This window comes from Schistocerca cancellata, chromosome 5 (genome assembly GCF_023864275.1).
Source record: "Schistocerca cancellata isolate TAMUIC-IGC-003103 chromosome 5, iqSchCanc2.1, whole genome shotgun sequence".
Taxonomy (NCBI): domain Eukaryota; kingdom Metazoa; phylum Arthropoda; class Insecta; order Orthoptera; family Acrididae; genus Schistocerca; species Schistocerca cancellata.
This window is the reverse complement of record NC_064630.1, coordinates 407784018-407801382: the sequence shown is the minus strand read 5'-3', so window position 1 is coordinate 407801382 and position 17365 is coordinate 407784018. Positions and strand designations below refer to the sequence as shown.

Genomic DNA, 17365 nt, shown 5'->3' with positions numbered 1-17365 from the left:
TATGGTGCAAAAAGTGGCAATTGACCTTAAATAATGAAAAATGTAAGGTAATCGAGATGAGTACTAAAAGGAATTCATTAAATTTTGGTTATACTATATCAAGGTGTCAGTTCAACAAAATACCTAGGGATGACAGTTACAAACAATTTATATTTGATCAATGACAGATAATGTTGAAGAGTCTATACCATAGAGTCAATCTGAAGGCTGCCTGCTTAATAAGTGGAATAAGAAGTGTCCCTTAGCAATTGAGCAACTCATGGCACTGCAAAGGTTCAAATACCAGGCAACTGCAGAGGCCCTCGCACTGTTGTGTACGTTTTTATTATAGGAAAACAAAATGGCTCGAGACGAAGCACAATAAGAAACATTAAGTAAAACTGTAATCGAGATTATTTAAGAAGATCTCTGAGAGATTGTAGCACTATTTCCAACTGTCAACTGTGAAGCACTAATGGGAACATACGAGCATGCTCTATGCTGAGCACAGATGTCAGTTGAAGCCTGTCTGCCATCTTGGTGTCTCTTGGAAATATGTTAAAGCTCTGTGTTAAATCTACACTCTTAATGTTAATGTGTTAAATTGACAGTCAGATCTGAGTATGTACTTTGAAACAATGTTTTGTTATGGATGGATACTTGTCATCAGACAATTGAAAATGTAATTATTTTATGCCAATTCTCACTCATCAAACATGGTGCACATTTCAGCAAAACAGCCAAATGTTTTTTTTACTGTATTAAGTGAGTTTGAAGAGTAGCACTGCATTCTGAACACTTCACCAAGACTGAGCAATATGGTGGAGGCAGGCCACCTTACTTTCAACATCCTCCTATAGCACACCATCTCAAATACTTCAATTATCTTCTTTTCCAATTTTTCCTCACACAGTGATTCACTGCCGTACAATGCTGTACTCCAAACATATATCCTCAGAAATTTCTTTCTCAAGTTAAGGCCAATGTTTGATACTAGCAGGCATTTCATGGGGCAGGATTACCCTCTTCTTTCTTTTTTGTGTTAGTCTGCTTTTCATGTCCTCACATCATCTTGACATGTGATATTTTGTTTTCAAGGTATTAGACTTCCTTGTTTTGATGTTAAGTTTATCGCTAATAAAATTTTTGCTAATCCTCATTACTTCTGCTACTCCTCATTACTTTTGATTTTCAATGCATATTCTGTACTCGTAGACTCTTCATTCTGTTCAACACATCCTGTAATTCTTCTTCGTTTCCGTCGAGGATAGCAATATCATTATTCAATCGTATTGTTGATGTTCTTTGATCTCGGATTTTAATCCCACTGTGAAGCTCTCTCTTATATCCACCATTGCTTCTTCACTATAGATTGAACAACAGAGGCTAAAGACTCCATCCATGTCTTACATCCTTTGTAATGCAAGCACTTTGTTCTTGTTCTTCCATTCCTATTTTTCCCTCTTGGATCTTGTACTTTCTGTATATTATCCACCATTCCCAATGGCTTACTCCTATCATTTTCAGAATTTCAAACATCTTGCACCATTTTACATTATTGAATACTTTCTCGTAGTTGACAAATCGTATGAGTGCCTCTTCCATTGTATACAATGTCCCCTATTAGTTCTGTTTGGTATCAGCACCACACACTTGAGCACTGTTCTAGGATGCATTGTATGATGTTTTGCAAACCATCTCCTTTTGAAAATCATTGTATTTTGTCCAGTATCCTACCAATGAACCAAAATCTGCGTTATGCTTTATTTGAGATTGACCATAAATGACCATCCTCTTTCATATCCCAGCAAAGCATTACATTCAGGTTTTTGTACAAGTTGATCAATTTGAGTTCAGAATCATTGACATTGTACTCGTAGGATAAATTTTTTGTCATTTTCTGAAGAACGAATGTACATTTCTCAACACTTAAAGTAAGTTGCCAGTCTTTTGCCACCCTGAAATCTTGACAAGATCTGACAACATTTTGTGTTCCACTTTCAAACATGCAGATGCCGAAGAGAACAGTCATTAAAATGGTAAGTACAAATGCAGAACAAAAGATAATACACTTATCTTTCTCACATTGCACAGTTGTAGGTGAATTATTCATATGCAGTTACTGAATTGCATCACAATGCCACTAAAGCAGAGCTACTAAATACTGTTTTACAAAATTCCTTCACCAAAGAAGGTCCAAATACAAGAAGCAGTTAAAAGCTCTGTGCTGCATGAAATCTCAAGTTTGAAGGAAAATGAACTCTGAAATGTTTACTTCAGTTATGGTAAACAGATGTCCTTTGACACCACATAACACACCGTACCACAGAGACAGATAAGAGCATGATGGTGCGATGTTACATGACTGTCCACTGGAAGTGGAATTAGGTCTTCTCTCATGATGGTGGGCAAAACAAAACTGCCACTCTGGTCTCATGTGACTGCTTATCAAGCTTCAGTGTGCCAGTGGTACCCTGCAATTCTGTGAGGATGTGCAGCATCTTTGTGATGGTCGACAGCTGGAGCACAAATATCAATGATTGATGACACTGCAGTATATTTGTGCAGTATTTATTTTTTGTTTGTTATTTTTTTCCATACAGTACTTTATTATAGGTAGTTGGAAAATGTGCAAAAAAAAGTAAGGTTGCTATCAATGTTGTCTGCTTGAACATTGATGTACAACAAGAGCCCCAACACTCTTCTTTGGAGCACCCCTGAATTTACTTCTATGTCCATCGATCACTCTCCGTGAAAGGTCACCTGTCCTATACTCTGAAGGAAATTGAGAGTCACTTAATAAAGACCACCCATACCACATCGTGATGATGTCATTAACTGGTGTATATGGCCTTTCTGTGGTCAGAACGGCAGCACTTTTTCAACTATTTACTTAGCATTTCCCAGTTGGCTTCTGCAATTTTTGCTTGCTACTAATTTAATATATTTGTTTAGTATCAGTGTTTATATTACTTTAGGACTCTATTGGGAGATGATCTGATTCCACTGAATCTATTTTAACATGCCAGTTAGAAAGTTTGGTAAAACAGGGTGCAAAGCATTTTATCTATTGCAGAACTTCAGTGGAAAGGTGAAGGCACCATGGTGGTAAATTCATCTTTGACTATCACTAGGTTATTGTCTTTGATAACATTAATCAAAGTCCTGCCATTCGTGTCTGTCATGCTTCCTCTCCATGCTACATAATGGGAATTCAGGTCTTCACCTCTTCTAAAGGGAGACCAAAGTTGGCTAGGTGTCTCAAATCATCTTCCACGATTCTGTAGTGGGGAGCTTTATACACAGAGACAGCTATAAAAGTTTTGAGAGTAAATTTTATTTGCATGGCAACTAATTTGATGCCATTGTTTTTTGCATTGAATTAGGAATTTTACATGTGGCAGTGTATTTTTTAAAAATATACGAACGCTGTCTTTCACATCAAGACGATTCTCCTTGGAGTGAAAGTTCTGCTGGTAGTTGAACCAAGTTTTACACAACAGAACATCAGGCTGACTTGTGAATATTTCTGTTTGCAAGCTTTCTTTGTTGGAGTTAGCTGTTCTTGCGTTGCACTATAATAGTTTTATAGGCTTCATAATTTAGGCTGGCAGAGAATTAAAGATTTCTGTTGTGAGTTGCCTGATTGTTATCATTCATAACACTGTTTGGTTGTGTATTCTGAATGACAGAGTCTATAACATTCATTATCTTATCGATCAGTTCAGCTTGAACTAAAAGCTGTAACTGATTTGAGACTCAAACAATTGCTAATCTATGGGTACCTGGCAAATAGGAATTTGGCTTATAGGTGTGGCTACATATTGCATGAGTTATAGTGTGTTTCAATACTGGGGTCACTCATGTATGTTATGGTGTTTGCTTACTTCAGGCAGCCACCAGTAATGTTGGTGAGCAGTGTTTGTCTGCAGAGGCACATCCACATATTGAATGATATCCCCATTTGCTCACTGTTGACACTACATGCTTATGACAGGCAGCAGTGGGAAGAGTTATGTGTTTTGTTAATCTGGTGCACCGGTGTTTGTTTGAGCAGTAACAATTGTGCAGGCAAGAAATGATGATGTCCCCCAGTGATGGAACACATAAGTGACGTATGAGTATTGTTCAATGCATATGTGAAGTCTTTATTGTTAAACATAGCTAGCTGCTGAGCTTTTTGCCGTCTATGATATTCCAGTGGTATCAGTTTTCCCTCACAGTGAGCACAAATAGTAATAGCGGAGGTGCAAGATTCAACAGACTGAGGCCCACTAAATTTGCTGCGTCTTATCTGGGAATGAAACTGTTTACTGATGTACCTGTAAAAGTGACATTTAAAGCACTGTCTGGCAATTGACACACAGCGGCCTACAGGACATCTAGTTCTATGAATAGGCACTTCCATGAATAGGCACAGTACCCGAAAGAGTCTGATAGTCAAAGGTTAACAAGCAGGTCTGCAGTTTTACAATGTCCTTTACCATCTCATACATATGGCTTAATAAACCTTCGAACACCTATAAAAGGGAATATAGATTGCGCGATTCCAAAATCTCTGCTTCTTCAAGTTCTGTATTAGTTGCCTCTTCTGAAGTTCTTAACTCAACCATCATTTTGGTTTTCCTGGCAGAAGATATATAACGTATATCGTTCTTGAGTTCTGGCAAGGAAAGATACAAAATTTTCCATAGAGCCATAGTGTGCAGGCAGCCTAGGTATTTATCCAAACTTTCTGTACAGTCTAAATATGAGCCATTATCTTTATGTTTGAATCCAGTCAAAGAAGGAAAATTATGGGAAAAATTGTATAGTTGCAAATATTTGCACAGTACCAAGGAGTAGTATCATGAAGAACATACTAAAAATACTGAACGATGATGTGCAAGTGTGGAGTTGGGGATGGATTTCCGGGTCACATGTTCTCCAGGACCCATAGCGTCTGTGTTCAGGGGATGGAAAAGTCACAGATTATTAAAAATATTGTTCTGATGAAATAAAATTAACATTTATTTTTAAATGAAGTGGGTTGAAAACAAATGTTAAATGTGTGTACCACATCTAAGTGCAGTAGAGCCGTATTAAGGAATACATTGTGTTCCATGGGTGTAATGGGGTGGAAGGGGAAATGTCTGGAGTGGAAGTGAAAAGGAAAGTAGCTCACTGGATTGTGTTCATGCACTTCTCTCCTTCATAGGTCTGCAAACTGAAGATCGTGCAAGTGATTCCCCTCTGTATACCCCACTACATCACAAGAAACAACTACAGGGTGTTTCCCAAAGTTATACCAACCCTTCACTGTGGGCCTTATGAGTCACTGGTGATGTAGTGTGCAGATATGCCTGGGGAGTGTTTATTTTGCACAAAATTCATTAACACTACAGGGAGTGCAGCCATGAATTACTAATAACACTAACACAGGTAATCTATATGGACAGAATCTACATAAATCTCTGTATGCTGTTCTACACTGCTAGAGGAGAAATTGATTCTTAGTCATCCTGTACAGCAGCTGTAGTGTTCTTCTGGGAAAGGCAAATTCCCCCACCATATGTGCTGCTTGTTTTTCAGTTTAGAGACGGACTATGTATGTAGACAAAATAATTTCACTGAGCTCATGTTTATATGGTGAAATTACTTTCAGTTTATTAAGAGAGTACTTTTTGCAGTTTTTTTTGCAGTTGTTAAATGGGCTATTCTGTGAAAACCTCAACAGCTGGCACTATCAACTGTCTACAACACTAAAGAGCCTTTCCCAGATATAACATGCTGTCAATTTGTATTTGACAATGCTGATCTCGTTGTCTCCACTACCACTGTGTGGAACACTTTTCACAGGAGGAGGATATCACATGCATCATTCCAGCCTCAGCTCTTCCAAAATCTGAAGAGGCACAGAGGGTTAAATTGTCTCACTCTGCAACAGGAGTAGGTCACCTAGGTGTTATAAAATTTCAGATATTTCAGTATAAGTCAAACAGTGCATTACAGGAGATTGCTGTTCTAGGTGAACAGGATCAGCCTCATTCCATCAGACATATTCACACCTATCTTGGAAGACGTACTGTAAATGTATGGTAAATGTATGGTAAGTGGCTCCTGCAGGTCACTCCATAAGAGCCAATAATTCGTGAGTGTAAAAGCTTAATGCAGACAGAGAAGTGCAGTAGCTTTTTGCTCATTCATTATTTACCACCAAGTGACTAAAACACAGTTACACAGCTTTACAGTAAACTGTAAGCAAGGTGCCACATTTACCAATCCAGTCCCTTTCTCACTGACCCTACATATGTCATGGCAACATCATAATAACAAATTAAGCACACAGGAACATATTTTCAAAAGAGCTTACTTAACAACTGCACATAAGTACTCACTTAAAGAACTGAAAATAACTCTACTATATAAACACGAGCTCTGTGAAGTCGTTTTATGTACTCATGTTAGAGAATTGGACTGGAAATCCTGTGAAGGTATAGTCTGTCTCTAAATAAAAAAGCCAGCAGCACTCATTATGGGGGAAAGTGCTTTTCTCGGAAGAATGCTACAGCTGCCATACAGGATGACTAAGAATCAATTAATATTGAGCAGTGTAGAACAGAATGCAGAGATGTACATATATTATATTCTGTACAGAGGATTACCTGTGTTGTAAGAACGTAGGGTTCCACAGCCGGTGTCGTAGTGATTAAAATTCTTCTGGGTATTATGCCGCATCATTGCTAAAAACTATCAACAATAATAAACTAAAACCGACATTTCGGCCGAATTGCAACGGCCTTCCTCAGGGCATTGTTGTTAGTTTTTAGCAATGACGCGGCATAATACCCAGAAGAATTCCAATCACTATACCTGTGTTATCCTTATTAGTAACTTACACCTGCATTTCATGTAGTGTTACTGCATTTTGTGCAAAATAAATGCTCCCCAGGCATGTCTGTACACTGCATTGTCATTGATTCCCAAGCAGCACTGTGGAGTATAATTATAACTTTGTGAAATGTGCTGTAGTTGTTTCTTGTGACATAGTGGGGCAGACAGTGTAGAATCACCTATTCAACCTTCAGTCTGCAGACTTGTGAAGGAGGGAAATGCATGAACACAATCTGGAAACATATCTCTTCCCTTGTACTTCTACCACACCCACTCCCCCCTACCCTGTACTCCCCCCGGTAAAGACATTTAATGTTTCCTTATAACCCACTTTACTTAAAGATAAACATTAATTCTGTACTGTTACAACAACGTATTTAATAAAATATGATTTTTCCATCCCCTGAATGCAGAAACTATTGGTCTTAGAGAAAATGTGGCTAGGACCTTTTTCTGTAGGAAATTTAATGTAGCCTAATTTTGTACTGGGGAGGATTTTTGATAGTGTCCACAATTTTTGTGTTATTCAAGAAAAACATAAAAAGTGACCTTCAAACCCACCCTCTCCTGCCACTAGGCAGGATTTTTAGTATTTTGTTTAGGACTCTTCCTCCTGGCACCGTGCGAGAATTTGGTTGTTTTTGATCTTTATTGACTGTGCTGTTTCTAGAAGTTACTAGACTGCTGAGTAGCTGTAGATTCGACAGGAAGAATAATTCTAACATTTTGTTGGCAGATATTGGAAGCAGAAGCTTCATTTACAAGATGATCAGATATGTTTGAAACATCAGTAACAGACAATACTTGGTTAGCTACTCAATGAAGGCTTTCGGATCCCATGATTCCAACTAACGTCACTTTGCTGCTTGTTTCTTGTGCTGGGAAAGCTAGATAGCTCCTGTACTAACATCTGTATCTTCTCCTGTTCAGTATGTGTCCCAGATTAACTCCTAATGACCACTAATGAGTGGCTGGTAGCATTCATTGGGGTGTCCAATGTAGGTTCTAGAGAATCATGGAAGGGACATGTATCCTGATGTAGTCACTGGGCAGCCGGTTGGTTGTTGTTGATGTTGACTAGCAGGGGCATTGAAATCATCATCCCCTGTGGCATGTACCCCACCATATTTGATGAGGCTAGTTTTTACAGAGAGGAAATTCAGTTGATTTAGTTTATTATAACTGTACCAATTATAAAACCAGTGTTCACACACTATAAAGAAAATTATTAAAATGTGTCACACTCAGAAATATTGCTAAATATACTGAACTGAAACAAAATATTTTAGAGCATTTGTTTAGCCATTTCTGTTGTCATTGCTAACTGGAGTTCCAACCCTATGTTCTTCCTGCTGCCTCCCTCCCCTATACAGGGCCCATAGACCCATCACTGACATGCTACTCATGGTGTAGTGGACAGGTGGTGACAGAAACTGTACTTTATATAGAGAGGACAGTATCCATGGGAGAGGATAGCACCTGAGGTATGTTTGCTATATCTTGCACATATATATTGCAAACATTCCCAGCACATCCATTTGCAACCACTTTCAGTCATTTTCCAGCAGCTTACAAGTATCAACTAACTGAGCCAATGCCCAATAACAACATTCACAGTGGGGTTGCATTGTCGTTGTGCAGTGTTTGACAGAACAGTAAACGTATAATATTAAATTAAGCACACTGATTCTCTTATAATGCCTGGACCTGGTACGATACAAGAATTATGAGCTCCCATTAAGAACTGAACTGATTAGCACTCAACGAAGTGATTTCTGTTATGCCATAGCTATATAAAACTGTTGTCTCTGTTTGAAATAAGCATATGCAGTTGGAGTGTATTTTTGTTTTGCCAGAATTGTAATGTGTAGAAATGAATTCTTTCTTAAAGTGATTATTTTCACAGTAGAAACTTTTAACAGTTCATCTTCCAGACAGTGAAGTGCAATTTTACCCACTAACTGTTGACATGTAAAATACCGTAATAGTGCAAATGAATGGATGTCATGTGTTGCATAAATTATAACAGCGACAGTAGTTATTTCTGTTTTTGATTCAACAAGTGAGAACATCCTTGTCATCTATTTCAAGTTTTATTTACAAATTTAGTTGTAATGCTGAAATTTGCACATGAACTAGTTGCTTTGTAGGATGCCAAGTAAATTTTATAAATTATGTGGAAACAGGCCATACTTAATGAGGAATTCCTTACAATCACAACTACCATTTTTTTAAAATTTTGGAAGTGTGCATAATAATTGCCCATAGCGTGCTCTCAGAGTTTGTCAACTGGAGTGTAAGATGTTTATTATATCACACACAGTTTTTAGCGCTTCAGAAATTATGGCATCTGTGTACTGTTCTGGAATATTTTGTGATCATGTTTGTGCTCTTACATTTATGAACTTAAATTTCTCTGTAACAGACAAGGTTTGTGGGGTTTGGCCAGTTTTGCAACAGTGTTTTCACTCTCTTTCAACCATATTGATTATTTGCAATATCTCTTGTTTTGACTGTACTTTGTTCTTGTAGCAGTTTTGTAATTCGTTGATTTATTTTCCCTCCCCTGGCAAATATATATTTGTGCATCTGTTAAATGCACTGTGCCTGCATCATAGAACTTGGTATCCCATTTAAGCTATGCTTCCTCTATTTTCATTAGGTCCAGTGCATATAGCCAGCTTCATATTGTAACAGTAATATACAGTGTTCTTCTAATAACAGTTATTACATTAACTAGCTTCCTGTCACATGATGCTCAAAGTGACAAGTGACAGTGTTTGATCAGACAGTTCATATGGTTATGAAATGTGCATTATGAGCTTTGTGCATTTCTATAAGTGTTCATCTTACATATAAAATTTGTGTAGCCATGTGAAAATTAAAATTAAATTTTTTGTGGATCATAATAAGTGTTAAAAATTACTTGTAGTAGTGATCTGTTCCCACAGTATTTGCAGATTGCTAATTCACATATTTTCTGTTTAATGTGAAAGGCATTTAATATTTTTATACTGTCAGGCTGTTCAATTTAATGTACTACTTTAACTGTAGAACAGTGCATGTTGTAAATCATGCTATATTTCTATGTATTTATGGGTCTCTCATGAGTGATCTTTGTTCATTGCTTCATCTGCAATGTAACTCTGTAGCTTACTTTTCTTCTTCATCTGTGTTATATTAACTGTGGTCACTCAAGAAATATGTGCACAGTTTTCCGAGAATATTCTCATCAGGCATGTTAAAGAATAAGACTTTGATGAAGTAGTTCAGTTTTCAAAAACAGTTTAATGCTCATAATTAGATTGTGTGACTCATAAAGGCTGCTTGTTCCAACTGATGATCAGTGCTTCAGTTTCCAGAACATACATCAGTTCACTTTTTTCCATTTTCATGAGAATACAAAATTTTGTCATCAGCAATATTTGAGATGTATGAAGTTTGGTAGGCAAGCTATGAAAAAAGCTCTGAAGCATCTTTCCAAAATCTGGTACAGAGTTTTTATTTTGTAATGGACACACTTATTTTCTAAATATCTTGTGTATTACTGTGGTGTAGTTGCAGTTCTTATTGCCCATCTCAGGCCCAATACTGAAAACTCGTACTTGAAATTAAAAAACATATATTTCCTGATGGGACACTTTTGGGTGTAGATCACTGCATAATTCTGTAATCTCCTGTGGAAAGAACACTGAATGTTTTGTGGTAAAAAATATTACAACATAAAAAACGCTGTATAGCTCCATAAATTCAGGATTTTTAGGTTATTTGTTGTGTTGGAGCCCATATTCTGGGAAATCAATCTATCAGACAAGAAGATTAATATGAGTATTTACGTAAACTGAAGAGCTTCATAATGAAAATCAGTCTTCTTACTTCAGAACAAGAGCCACTCTGAAAGTTTTAAGAAACCAAAGTAAAATTCTGCTTCTGAAAAGAAAAAAAAAAATCTTCACACATTGATTCCTTCCTTTGGGAAGGTTGTGTTGTAAGACTCTGTAGGCACATTTATTTGGAGATTCACAACTCTGTCGACAGATGATGTATTTAGTTTTCAGCGTGCTACACAATTACATAGTGGCAGATTTAGGCAGTGAAGTGGATTAAGAGTTGCCTGGATTTGAATGCCGTGAAAAATACTTGTATAGTGACCACTATGTGAGAAGGCATTTGTGATGATCGACCACAATCTCAACCACATCTGCCATTGTAAATAACTTAGGAGTAAAGAAGACGACTCATCAAGTAGTGAAGATGTGGAGTTATCAACAGGTGCACAAAAAATAATGAAAATTTTGCTAGCTTTTTGATGAATCCATCAATGAGTGCACAGGCGTGCTGTCATCCAGCCACCAATCCCCCTCCCCCCACCTCCCCTGTACGCACACATTTCTGTGTTTACTGGCTGAACACTGAACACACAGGTGGTCACATGCCACACTGTGTGTGTGTGTGTGTGTGTGTGTGTGTGTGTGTGTGTGTGTCATTCGTCGTAAAGCTAGCACAGTTTTCACCTTTTTTTTGTGCCTATCGAAGACTTAATACCACCACTGTTTGCTGAATTGTTTCCTTTATCCATAAATAATTTACATTCTGCTATAAATTTTGTACTGCATTTACACCTGCCATTGTCAGTTTATCTTCTGTCTCCTTGAAAACCTTAGACACTTTAGGCATAACAGTCTGTAGATACAATACTAGCTTTTAGTGTGTGACTGGGGTGAGGTGTTCATTTTCAGTGAAGCAAATGATCAGTAATATTTGTTAACTACAATCCTTGGTTTCTGCATGTTCATTGGATGATCATCATGAGTGATGCTCTGTATGTATGCCCTCCATTATAATTATAAATCAAATTCATGCAGTTGTGCTTCATCTTTCGATATAGTTTTGGATGTTGATTCTGTTATGGTAAAATTAAATGTGTCAAACATCAACTGATAAAACATCGAACTGTGGGCTTCTGTTTCTTGATGAAACCATGTGGTGTCCACTGACTGCAATTCTTCCTAACCTGACTTGAAAACTTCCATGTAACATCTTAACAATGGCTGCTGCACTATTCCTTGCAAAAAAGACATTCTCCATGTGCTGTAGGTGCAGTGAATGTTTCATTCAATCGCTCCCCAAATATTATATGTATTTGCTTAGGCAACACAGATTTACTTTCATCATAATGAAAATTTCCATCATATCTGAAATCAACAGCCAACTATAGACAGTTATTGTGGAGAGCGGAGAATCTCCATACACCTGAATTAGTTCCTCAAGATACGTATTCTCATTCCTATTCTTTGAAATAGTAATTTTGTTTTACAAAGAAATGACCCTAATTCAGTCCATTGCCACCAACAACAACTGAATAATGTAAATGATATTTTCACTGTTTCAACAGTTACATTGTTGAAACTTTCAACAAATGATTGATTGCTCCTGTTTCATGTCTTGTTTGCAAGTATAATGGTAGATCAGAACAGTCATTCTTGAAACTTTCAGAATGGTCTTCATTTCTGATTGAGGAGGTTTCTGTTTGAAGAATTTAATTCCACACATTTGGTGCTTTATTTTACACAATTCACAGATAAACAGTGACCACTTAAATAGTAGCTACCTTAACAGTTTTGATAAGTGTTTTGGAACATAAAAATAAGTTGTGAAGTTTTGCTAATGAAAGAGTACTTGCTTAATTTTAACTAGTATTCAATTACATAATTGCATTATAAAAACTCATTTACATTCCTTATTTTTAGCTGACTATACAGCCCATATTTTTAAACTAAATAGTGGTATTTTATTCTTCCATCTGAGGAGTTTTTGTTTATGTTATTCCTGATTGTTAAGGTGTCTTAACAAGGCGAAATTTTTCCCACCGGAGTATCCGGTACTTTGTACACGGAAGCCCACAGCAGTTTATGCAATGATATGCTGCAACCACTCAGACATGTGCAACAAGGATGAGGTCCCACGTTTGGCAGGTAAGGTGACTCCCCCGCACTCTCCCACATGGACGACATGATAGTCATCAGTGCCCCAGCTTGCTGTCTAACATCTTGTGCTCCAGTTCGCCATGTGACGTTGTGTGGTGTACACTAACAAGTAGCAGACTACCTGTTTGGATATCGTAGATTTATGTTAATAACCAAATGAGTAGTGTGTTTGTAGCAGCTTTGTGTGTTTACATTGTACTTGCCTCTAACTTGATACAGTTTTTGCCTCTGAGTGACTGGTTTCATGACAATGTGAACAGTTCTTCATGTGAAACACTTACACAGAGTGATAGAATGAAATATTGATAGAATGAAATATATTGGTGTTTAGTTTGCTGCTGTTCATAGATCTTTGAGAAATGTGGTATTAAATTATATATAATTATTTTACAAGCTGTGAATTGTGCAGCTACACAGAGCTCTGTATATTTGGTATGAACATTTACAAATGTCAGAGTCATCCTACATTCATTTAATTGTATTCTGGTGCAGTTGCATTGCTTTTATTCTTCTAGTTTTAAACAGGCACCTAATAGTTGAGTTATTTTGTAAATGAGTGTATATGAATAGACTTCAGTATTTGTCAGTGGACTTCAGCACATGTTGAAAAATAAGTGATATAGGTATGAAACTAAATTGTCATATTTATCATGCTAATTACTGAGAAATATGTCTGCTTAAAATTATTGCAACACTTACTTGGATTTATTAAAATTATTAGGTACATACTTGGTGTCATCAATTTTGTCATTTAGTCATCAAATGTGGTTATATTCTGCTTTATGCAGAGGATAGGCAGAGCAAATATTCATGATCCATAAAGAAAAATGAGAAGAAAGTGGTGTTTCTTATATGCTGTACAAGAGACTATAAATTCTTAATCTAGTTGATGGTCCTTTATGCTTGGCAAATACTCTCAGGAAAGCTAATGTAACAAGGAAATGCTAGCTTAGTAATATTATAGTGTACTTATGATGCCATTGTTGTCCTTACTTAATTGTAGCATAATGGGCAGTTATTTGTCAAAATATTTACCAACTCATGTGACAGTGATGATTTTGATGATGAGCTGATGATTATGATGTACATTTTACAACTTGGTTAAGGTCCTTTAGTAGTCATTCGTGCTTTATAAATTGATTGAAATTAATCATATTTACTTTTTTAAAGGATTAGGGGGACATATTTGGATGTTACTGTCTTAACTATAGAAAGGAGGAGATGTGTTTGAATATGACAAAGAAATTTTTTATGTCCTCTCATTATGTAAATTGACATATTGCTTATTTAAACTATTGTACCAAGGTGAATGTTATTATTTTTTCAATTCTATAAAGATCTGTAGAGTAATGGACTGATGGAATACCCATAATAAACTATTAAAATAATTGTGCCTTCATAGAGTCACATGTATGTTGTGTTATGACTTTGTGATGATGCAATAAATCGATAAATAATTTTTCTGCAGTACTTGAAGTTTTGCTTTCTATTTGGCAAAAAAATCCAGAATTACTCCTTTTTTGTTTTCCTGAAGAATTATGTCATGATTGGATACAGAACCATTTTACTTTGATGTTACTGACAGCGACAGATAATGGGTTGGAACAGGAAGCAAAAGATAAATACTGATGTTGACTCTCCTGATTATAATGCATTCTTTGATCATTGTAACTGAAGACTGAGAATTTTCGTATGTTCTATCAAGAAAAATCTAGGGGAACAAACAACTGTACAAAAGGGGTGTATGAAACAATAGTTTTAGATAAGTAAAACGGAGAATGCTAATAGATTATACACAAAAATAAGGATAAATATCTCATAGCACCCGTTATCTGCTTTACGATTCCCATAATATTGTCGAATCACTCAGAGAATATTAAGGCATTTCATAATTGTACGTTCTAAAGTATTTTGTCTTGCAGTTTAGTTTACTCTTTTACATTTCATATACAGTGTCAAAACTGATTAACTTAAAATAAAAAATAAAAAAAAATCATAGTTTTATTTGTAGTCAAGCAGAGTGAGCAAGTGACACATTGTACCACGGCAAGTGAAAGATATTATTTTACAATTTATGAATTGGCACATATAGACCAAAGGATGCATTTTTGAAACAAAATGCCAGGGAAAGGCAAGTTTATGTAAAAAAATTACAGTTTGCATGTGTCACACCCATGGAGCATAAATAAATTACTCCTGTTGTCAAACCTGACATATGTTGTTAAATAGAAAATCCTTTATTACTCAATGGTTTGCTAGCTCAAACGTGGGTATACAAAAAGAAGCAGTGCTATGCTACATGAGTATTGTTTAGTTATGTCTGAGGATTTGTTGATTAAATTGTAATCCAGTTGTTGCCATGTAGATGTTCATAGTTATTCAAGATCACTTCCGTGGACAATACAGTTTTGAAATCTAAGTCTGCCAACCAGAATGAATTAATGGGTCTGTCACTAACACAGTAGTACTAATGTATGTTCATTTTTGTTATTGTGTAAATAGCTTTCTTACAATGATGTCAGCAGGGTTGTATCATTTGTTCGGCTTTTATTGCAAATATGGCTGAAATTTATGTGGCTGCATACAAAGGTTCATCCCCAAATCTGAATTAAAAATGTGAAAGAAGATGACTTAGCTGTGTCTTCATCTGCAGTGTTACCCAATGTCGATGGCCTTATGAGGCTGTTAATTACTGCCTCTTTTTTTCTCTAGGGAACACTATATAAACTTTAAAATGAGTGTCTTTGAAAACAAATGAATGTGCTATAATGCTAAGAAGCTTGCACAGGATAGAGTAGCATGGAGAGCTGCATCAAACCAGTCTCTAGACTGAAGCCCACAGCAACAACAACAACAACAACAACAACAACAACATAATGGATGGCATTTTCGTCTAGGTTGACAGTGACCTAGCTGATGGCTGGAATGAGCATTGTCCTTAAATCTATATCTGCCTGGAGCACTACATTCACATCATCGTATAATTTGCCTTGTCAGTCAACCACATCATCAGAAAATTTGGCATGTGTTTTTACAGAAACTTGACTACTTCCTCGCAGCCCTGTTCCATTCCCATGCTCACTAGCTCACTTCATCATTAGACTGCTGATAAGGATCTTCCTTATAACTTAATTTTGAAGTGGTGAGCTATGAGAAATGGTAGTGTATGGGACCAGAAGTAGCTGCTCTAGATATTGGTGGGATTTGAAATTTGTCTTGTGATCTAAATTTAAATTTTGTGTTAATTCCCATTAGTTGCTCAAATACAAGTGGAAATTTTTCCTTAAGGAGAAGATGACTTAACAATTTAATCTATTTGTAGCATCACAGATATACAAGAAAGAAAGAAATTGTGGCTGCCATATCATGGCTTACTCCAGATGAGCAAATTATCTTTAAGTGTGATGGAACTAAATTGTTTTACGCAACACCGTGTTTGTCTGCAGTGAGCAGCTAGTTTTTCACTGCCATTTTACTGCAGTTGTGACAGAATTACTAATTTTTTCTTCATTAATTAAAAATATTTACCAGACCAAGGTAAAAATCCAGGAGTTTAATCTTATGGGCAACAATCATCTGTCCGAGTTCATGCTGACTAAAAATGAACGTTTAGGTTTGAGGCCTGTTAGGAACAGTGTTTCAATCTATCAAGAAAGTTAATACTTGTTGAGTACAAGTTTCAGTCCAGAAATTAAATTTCTCAATCTATTTCTTCCATTTAGATTAATATTAATTAAGTTACAGATTAGTTTTGGTATTTAATCATATGTTATTTCATTCCATCATTAACGTAAAGCTGTGAAGGGTAAGACTTACAAGTTTTGATAATGTAAAGTACTCATAACATAAGCCATAGTCAGGAATGTGTGTTCAAAGTTTTTCATAAAAAATTATCCACTGCTGGTGTTATTGAGTGTTATATTGCTGTTCCATTCAGCACCTCATATTTTGCTTGATATGGGATTATCCTAAAGCAAGGCCTCGAATATGGCTTCTTTATGACCAAACTGGGTTTACGGATATAACTGACATCATCTATTGTTTCTCCCGTGGTACCAAAGCATTACAGATGTCCTCTAAACAGGTGGGTTGTATTATCCAGAAATGAAGTTCACTATGGAAATTGAATTAGGAAAGACAGAGCTGATGTGTCATATGGTCTAAAGGAAGGCGACGCATACCATTCTACATTTAAATGCGTGTAGCTTCCACCATTCAGCACAGAACAAACTCGTTTTCAGTACTTCAGAAAACATGGTTATGGTTATCTTAGTGAGACAAAATCTATGGGCTCAGCTAAAATACTTTGAAAAACTCTTCAGAAAAAAGTATGAAGTCCTATGAAATCATATCTGCTTTGCATACTAAATGCATATTGAAACCATAGAAAAACAAAGACAAGAAATTAATTGCATCTGTTGTTCCTTGGAGCAGCCTCCAGAAAGATTGAGTGGTTATTGGGAGGGCATGGGATAAATCAGTCTTTAGCTCACCTCCATAAATCAAGGGTAAATTACAATGAGTCA

General features: G+C 36.4%; 1 protein-coding gene across 6 annotated transcripts in view; it reads left to right on the top strand.

Moving 5' to 3' along the window:
- The window catches only part of LOC126187317 (TGF-beta receptor type-1), a 168199-nt gene that overhangs the window by 47749 nt on the left and 103085 nt on the right, over nucleotides 1–17365 (top strand). For 3 of the 6 annotated variants that reach the window (XM_049928324.1, XM_049928323.1, XM_049928327.1), the window contains exon 3: nucleotides 12694–12827. The exons of the other annotated variants lie outside the window; for them this stretch is intronic. In XM_049928324.1, the coding sequence (XP_049784281.1) occupies nucleotides 12694–12827 (134 nt within the window). The remainder of the gene's footprint in view (nucleotides 1–12693; nucleotides 12828–17365) is intronic. 6 annotated transcript variants of the gene reach the window in all.